Source organism: Panthera uncia, chromosome D1 (genome assembly GCF_023721935.1).
Source record: "Panthera uncia isolate 11264 chromosome D1, Puncia_PCG_1.0, whole genome shotgun sequence".
Taxonomy (NCBI): Eukaryota; Metazoa; Chordata; class Mammalia; order Carnivora; family Felidae; genus Panthera; species Panthera uncia.
Window position 1 is genome coordinate 2,693,473 of NC_064808.1, and position 7,384 is coordinate 2,700,856.

The 7,384-nt window shown below is 62.7% G+C and overlaps 1 protein-coding gene across 1 annotated transcript; it reads left to right on the forward strand.

Annotated features, from left to right (window-relative positions):
* Positions 1-518: 518 nt before the first annotated feature.
* FGF4 (fibroblast growth factor 4) lies at positions 519-2,242 on the forward strand. Its single transcript, XM_049621522.1, has 3 exons — positions 519-858; positions 1,392-1,495; positions 2,004-2,242. Exons 1-3 carry the CDS (start codon positions 519-521, stop codon positions 2,178-2,180), a joined length of 621 nt encoding a protein of 206 aa, XP_049477479.1. The 3' UTR covers positions 2,181-2,242.
* The last annotated feature ends 5,142 nt before the right edge of the window (positions 2,243-7,384 follow it).

Genomic DNA, 7,384 nt, shown 5'->3' on the forward strand with positions numbered 1-7,384 from the left:
GAGTGGAGGAGACGCGAAGGGGCGGGCCAAACAGGTCGGCGAGCCGGCAAGGCCAGGGGCGGGGGCCGGGGACCCTCCAGGTGGCACCAGCGGCGCTCATCCCGGCCGCCTCCCCTCCCCCAGCCCTGATTGGCAGGCGGCCTGCGACCGGCCGCGAGCGCCACAGCGCCCCGGGCGCCCGGGCGAACGCGATCGGCCCCCCGCGGGAGTAGGAGGGGGCGCCCGGCTATATATAGCGGCTCTGTCGCGGCCGGCCCAGCGCGCAGGGAGGCGCGCACCGCTCCGCAGGGTCCCAGCCCGGGCCGCGCGTCCCGCCCCGCCGCCCGCCCCTCCATGCAGCCCGGGTAGCTGCCTGCGCCCCGGGGGCCCCGTCGCTCGCCTCCCGCTCCTCCGTCGGCCGCGCACTCCCCGCCCGGGCCCGGCCGTGCGCTCCCGCCGGCCGCCACCGGCGCAGCTCGGCCCCGCGGCGTCCCGGACGCACACGGCGCGACTGACGGACGCGCGGCCCGAGGGCTGGGATGGCGGGGCCCCGGGCGGCCGCGGCGGCGCTGCTCCCGGCGCTCCTGTTGGCCGTGCTGGCGCCCTGGGCGGGCCGAGGGGCCGCCGCCGCACCCACCGCCCCCAACGGCACGCTGGGGGCCGAGCTGGAGCGCCGCTGGGAGAGCCTGGTGGCGCGCTCGTTGGCGCGCCTGCCGGTGGCCTCGCAGCCCAAGGAGGCGGCCGTCCAGAGCGGCGCCGGCGACTACCTGCTGGGCATCAAGCGGCTGCGGCGCCTCTACTGCAACGTGGGCATCGGCTTCCACCTCCAGGTGCTCCCCGACGGCCGCATCGGCGGCGTGCACGCGGACACGAGCGACAGTGAGTGGGGCGGGGGCGGGGGCCCGGGCAGCACCTGCCGGCGGCTGTGGGAAACCGGGACCGTCTCGGGTCCCGGCCCCTCTGGCGCAGGGACACGAGCGCTCTCGGCCCCCCCGGAGTCGCCGCGCGGACTGCCGCTGCGCACCCGGGCGGCCGAGCCCCGCCTCCCCGCCCTCGGAAGCCCGGGCTCTGGGTGCCGAATTCCAGCGCCTGCGCCCGTGGGCACGGGACGAGCGGCGCAGCCACCGGCACCCGCGGGGGCCCGGGGAGCGCGTCCAGGTCGGGGACGGCTGGGCCGCCTGGGTCCTACCGTCTGGGGCTGGGCGCGGCCGCCGCCGGGGCCGGGCAGGGAGGCCAGCGAGTCCGCGCCCGCGCCCGCTGGGCCCCGGGGGGTGGGGGTTGGGGGGGACCCTTGCATCCATTCGCACCCCAGAATGAGGGGCCCGGAGGCTCGCAGGCCGAGGAGGGGCGTCCGGGCCGGGTGGGGCGGGCCAGGGTCCCCTGCCCGGGAGTGACCGGCGCCCCGCCCCCAGGCCTGCTGGAGCTCTCGCCCGTGGAGCGGGGCGTGGTGAGCATCTTCGGAGTGGCCAGCCGGTTCTTCGTGGCCATGAACAGCAAGGGCAAGCTGTACGGCTCGGTGAGTACCGCAGGGGCCGGCCGAGCCCCAGGCTGGGGGCGCCCGCAGGATCGCTCGCGACCTCTCCAGGCCGGCGGATGCCTGGATCATGGCGACTGTGGTGTGGGTCACAGGATCGCCACCATCCCGGCCCCGAACGCAAGCGCCCTGAGGCAGTGCGGTGAACTGGGCCAGTGCGAACGAGGGGCAGAGCCCCAGCACGGGGAACCGGGAGATTTCTGCCATCCCTGAGTGGGCACCTCCTAGTCCCTCAAGAGATGCCCTCCGCAGCCCTTCTCTGTAGCGTCTCTGGCGGGTTCCAGCCCGCAGGACGCAGGACCGGAGCCTTTAGGGCAGGTGGCTGGGGCGCCAGCTGCTGCTGCGGGCTGGCCACATCTGTCCCCAGCTTCCCAGGAGACACCTCTCAGCCAGAGCAGGGCCGGGCCAGAAAGGAGCCCCTGACGAGTGGCCCTCAGGGTTCCCTGGCCAGGAGGTGGCCCCTCCTGATGCCGTCCCTTCTCCCTCCCAGCCCTTCTTCGCGGAAGAGTGCAAGTTCAAAGAGATCCTCCTTCCCAACAACTACAACGCCTACGAGAGCTACAGGTACCCGGGCACTTTCATCGCCCTGAGCAAGAACGGCAAGACGAAGAAGGGCAGTCGCGTGTCACCCGCCATGAAGGTCACCCACTTCCTGCCCAGGCTGTGACCCCCGGCCTCCTGCCCCGGTGTCTGGGCGCTCGGGGGCCTTTCTTCAGACGGACAGTTTAATGCGAGAGTAGGTGTAAGATATTTAAATTAATTATTTAAATGTGTATATGTTGCCGCCAAATTATTTATGGTTCTGTGGGTGTGTCTTGTTTTTTTTTGTTTTTTGTTTTTGGAAAAAAAGACAAACAAAGCGAAACAAACAAAAAAAAACCCAGCCCCGGGTTCTCTGGTAAGACGGTGAAGAGCCTGCCACTGGCATCATTTAACGTGTCAAAAAGTTGTCACAAGTGTGCTGCTACTCCTCTGTGTGTTTAAAAACGGTGACGTCGGCCGCCGGCCTCAAGCCCGCTTTGCACGGTGCCCTGTACCGTGGCTGTGAGCGTCCCTGCGTCTGCAAGGGCCTTCCTGGGGGCCCTGGAGCCAGCTAAGGACCCTCCCAGCCCCCGGCTCTGCTCCCGGCATCCTCCGGCGCCCCGCTCCTTTGGGCCCTGTCGCTGTCCATCGGGGCGTATCGCCTTACTTGGGGTACAGAAACCGCACTGTGGGAGCGAGCCCTGCCGCTCTGTTTTTAGACCTGCCGAGACTGACCTTTGAACTTCCCTGCAGTCAATCTTCCTCCATCTCCCCGACGGGGGAGACTCTTAGACCACTCTGTAAACCCCCGTGCTCCTTTTTTGGATCAGCCACAACCCGCGTTGCTCTGTGGCCCCTGGGAAAGAGGCAGAAGGAAGCAATTTTGTAAATCCGACGGAAAGGAACCGACGTCCCCGCGGGAAGCTGGACGTGGGCAGACAGGTGTGAAAGACTACAGTTCGTGATAGCAGGTACTTCTGGTAAGTCATAGAATATAGGGTTAAAAAAAAAAAAAAAGCACCAACCTGTGCTTGGGCAGCTTGGGGCTGAGAACTAGCTGTTGACTTTAGGTGAAATGTCCTCGTAACGGGACAAAGACACGCGATGGCGCGTTTGCGTGGAGGAAGATGCCATCTCTCTCCATTGCATTCCCCGATTAAGTGCGTTTCACGTCTACCTCGAGAGCCCTTAAACCAGTCGTCTGGCGAGATCTGCAGAGGGCTCGGACCGGGTGCAGGGGAGCACCACCCCCAGGGGCCAAAAGGATCGCAGATAGCCTCCGTGCGTCCCATTCAAACCTTGTCACGTTTGAGCTATCTTTACCCCGTGATTTACTTTTAGTAAGGATAATCATGGTGAAAATATTTGCAGACAGCTGTTAGAGTGCACTATATGGTCACCAAGTAACCTTATATTTTTCTTTATATATTTTACAAATGTAACCCCTGTCGGTGGCAGCAAAGACGCAGGGGGGCAGGGTCGGTGCTGTTTAAAAAAAGGCCCGAGGTGACGGCAAACATTTAATTTTAATGAATGACTTTTTCGAGTTTCTACCAAATGACCTTAGCTCGCTACCAGGAATGCTCCGAATGTTTCGTCAAGACTTTAACGCTCTCCCAGGACGTTCCCGAACACGGCGTCCCAAATTAACTTTATGGGAGTCCACAGACGGCAAGACTGGACGCTCTGATTGGAGTTGTTTTTTTGTCTTTCACATTCCTTTTGGAAACCCTGTGGTTCGAATGCAAATCATCCACTCAAAACACTGTCCTTCCGCCCACCGAGGCGGCTCGCGAGGCCTGACAGCCACCCGGACGGTACGGTTTCACCTGCCGTCCGTGCGGCCGAGCCCAAATGCTTTCCCTTTGAATCTGTGTCCTACACTCCGGGAGTATCGACGAGAGGAGATGCTAACGCTAACCGATCTCCGCGCTGATGGGGCCGAGGGGCGGGGCGGGGGGCGGGGGGCGGGTGCTGGAATGTGCCGACGTTCTGCATCCAGAGGACTCACCCGGCGAAGTCCTAGATGCCTTGAATTATGGCGCGACGCCTCATCTCAGAGCCCGGTCGAACTGCCACGAAGTGAGAGGCCTTCCGTACAGACCGTGGTCTCCCCCGACCGCTTGGCGCGTGTTCCGCGAGGAGTCACGCGCGAAGCGTAGAAGCGACGTAATCGGACCTTTGAAAAATTACGAGGGGTTTCTGTTGCCGTGATAGGATTTAAGGTTTCTGTATCTACCGATGTTCCCAGGATCTGTCTGTAGTTTTATACAGGTGCCGACCCCATGTTGTGATGTATGTGCTGTGCACATTGAGTTGCCGAATAAATGGAAACATTTATCGTGTATGAAAAGAGGCCCGTTGGACTTGACGTAGCGTTTGGGGGAAGGTGTCGAAAACGATTCAAACCTGCACCGAGATGCCAAGTGTAGGGTTCCCTCCCCGTCTTCCAGTGTCTATTTGAGGCCCTGAGCCTTGCAGGGCTGCGGGTGGGGGTGGGGGAGACGAATTTTCGCCAGCTGTGTCCACACAAATGTGGCCTTGAAGACGGGAGCCTAGCGGGGTGTGAGCGTCACGGAGTTTCGCGGGGACTCTGAATCTTGCGGTTTATTCTCGTGACGGGGACGGTTCACGCCGTCCCCACGCTGGGACCAGCCAGAGCTCTGTGCCCCCTGCCCCGGTCTGGCACGGGCCCCAGCACTTTCCCGGGGGTGCAGAGTGAGCCCCCAGAGCTGGTCATCAGAAGCCCGACTCAGGAGGTGCCGGGGTGGCTTCAGTCGGTTGAGCGTCCGACGTCGGCTCGGGTCAGGATCTCGCGGTCCATGAGTTCGAGCCCCGTGTCAGCCTCTGCTGACGGCTTGGAGCCTGCTTCAGATTCTGTGTCTCCCTCTCTCTCTGCCCCTCCCTTGCTCACACTCTGTCTCTCTCTCTCTCTCAAAAATAAATAAAAACACTAAAAAAAAAAAAAAATTTTTTAATTTAAAAAAAAGCAGATTGACCCAAGCGGAGTTTTCAAACGCTTAAGAAGATGCCACCAAGGAGTCTTGAAATCGATGTACCGACTACGACTAGCCTTTTGTAAAAAGGAAAGGGAGTATGGTCATGTGGAGCAGAAACTTCCAGAGCCCGTCCGCCATCGGAAGGGTATAGGTTAGTTTGGGAACACTATGTATATAACGAGTCTCTACTAGGATGTGACATAGGACGTGTTTGCTCGTGTGCGTTGCAATAGAAGAAATTAAATGGTGACCTCAGGTGCCTAGGATCTGGGTCCCCCTCCCCCCCACCAAACAGGTGCAATCACCTGACAGAACCCAAAGGAGGCAGTTGGGGCTGTGGGATCCTTAACCGTACCCGTTGTGGTCTCCAAGACGTCACCTTCTCCTTCTTTTCGACGCCCGAGACCTAGCTGTGCCCAAGACGTGCCCGGGCGGTGTTAGGGGTTGAATCGCGGCCCCCTGAAAAAGAAATGTTGGAGCCCTGGCCCCCAGGACCTAGAAGGTGACTTTGTCTGGAAATAGGGTCTCTAAAGAGATAATTGCGTTAAAATGGGGTCCCTCGGCTGGGCTTTAATCCCGTGCGGCTGGTGCGCCTCTGAAGGGTCCATGTGAAGAAACAGTCGGAGGGAGAGAAGGCTGGGGTGTCGTACGGACAGGCGGAGAGATGCCAGAGCACGCCGGCAGCTGGGAGGGGGGCCCCCGAGAAGATTCCTCCTCACAGCCTCGGAAGGAGCCAAGGGGCACGCGCCTGGACTTCAGACGTCCGGCCTCCGGAGCGGGGAGACCACGCGTCCCGGTTATGTGAAGGCACCCAGGGTGGTGGCATTTTGTCACCGCAGCTCGAGAGAGACCAGTACGTGTAGCTGGCTCGTATTTCCTCCGGGGTGGGGGGTGGGGGGGCAGGGATGAGGCCCGGAGCCCTGACTGGCCAAGTCCAGGCTTGGCTTTTCTTCTGCTGTCCCCTGGGGTCCCCAGGTCTCTGGCCGAACACCCCCGGCCTCGTCCAGCTGCTGGGGTGAAAGCCTCCCCTTTGGTGGCAAAACCCGACAGCCAGACCGAGCCTTCCCGCCTCTGGCACAGGCTGCGAGGGGCCCAGAGGGGGACGGAGGGGCCACTCACTCACTCGTGTGCCTACGACGTTGCCGGGCACAGTGCTAAGAGCTCGGTAGCTAAGTGAGGAAAAGGAAGGGCCGGGGCCCTCGTGACAATGAGGGCGTCGGCCGCACAGGAGGGCCCTGCGAGGTAGATGGGGCCACCCTGAGGGGAAGGGAGGGTGACGTGGGGAGGCAGGTGGCCCCCACCCTGGCCCCAGCGAAGTGGCATTTGAGCAAGGACTGGAGGCACTGAGGGAGGAAGCTCTTCTGGGAAAAGCGTTCCCGGTGGCCGAGGGAACAGCCAGTGCAGAGGTGCTGAGCTGGGGCAGCCCCGGTACGTGGGGGCCCCTCCGAGGGGCCGGGGGGGCTGGAGTGCTGGCATGGGGGCGGGGAGGGCAGAGAGGCGGGTCGTGGGGACTGAGCGGAGCAGGGACGCTGCCCGTGGGCGAGAGTGGATGGTGGCGGGAAGGGGACCAGGCTCCTGTCGAGTGGGGTCGTCCTGACAGCAGGTGGCCGAGTGGGGTCCCTTCTCCGGTTGTGCTCCTCACCCCTGCCTTCTCGGGTGAGCCAGCCTCAGGCCCCCCGCCTCCCAGCTGTGTGACCTTGGACGAGCCCAGTGACTCCTCTGGGTGTGAGGCCCGGGGCACAGTAACTGCTGCTTTTTGTTATTCTTAAGCTCCAAACAGACGCCATTGCGGTCTTAACGTCCCAATCCTTTTCACCTTCATGGCTGTGCCCGGAGTGCTGTCCTGTGAGCAGAGGCCCTCCGTGCTGGCAGCTCCTGGCTCCTTGGAGGAGACGCGTCACACCCCAGATTTCTCCTCCTCCATGCAGCCTCCCTGCTTCACTCCAGCCTGCCTAAAGCAGGAGGGGTCGAGTCCCCTCAGCATTTCCTCAAGGCTAGTACTTTGTGAGTGTTCTTGGTTCGTAATTTGAATCCTACAAGCTTCCTAAAGAACGTGGGAGGGGAGGCCAGGGCCTACAAGGGGGCAGGGAGAGCAGCCCAGCGCTGAGGCCTGGGAGGGAGCTGAAAGGCCACCGGAGCCCCAGGGCCTCAGACGCCCTTGCGGGATGCTGAGATGCCCCCTCCCCACTTGGAGCCTCGGGCACTTTCCGCTTGGGACTGCCGAAGCCACCTCTGCCTCCCCGGGTCCACACCCTAGAAGATCCTCATCCACCGGCCTGCCCAGCTCCTGGGGTCGCCCTCCCGCCCCCACCCACACCCGGCAGACTCCGTCTCACCTCCTCTGAAATCT

What these genes read in the sequence shown, in the direction of transcription:
- FGF4 (XM_049621522.1), top strand. Translation starts at nt 519, where the DNA reads ATGGCGGGGCCCCGGGCGGCCGCGGCGGCGCTGCTCCCGGCGCTCCTG. An exon ending in GCACGCGGACACGAGCGACA is followed by an intron (nt 859 to 1,391) that starts GTGAGTGGGGCG and finishes CCCCGCCCCCAG; the next exon opens with GCCTGCTGGAGCTCTCGCCC. An exon ending in AGGGCAAGCTGTACGGCTCG is followed by an intron (nt 1,496 to 2,003) that starts GTGAGTACCGCA and finishes TCTCCCTCCCAG; the next exon opens with CCCTTCTTCGCGGAAGAGTG.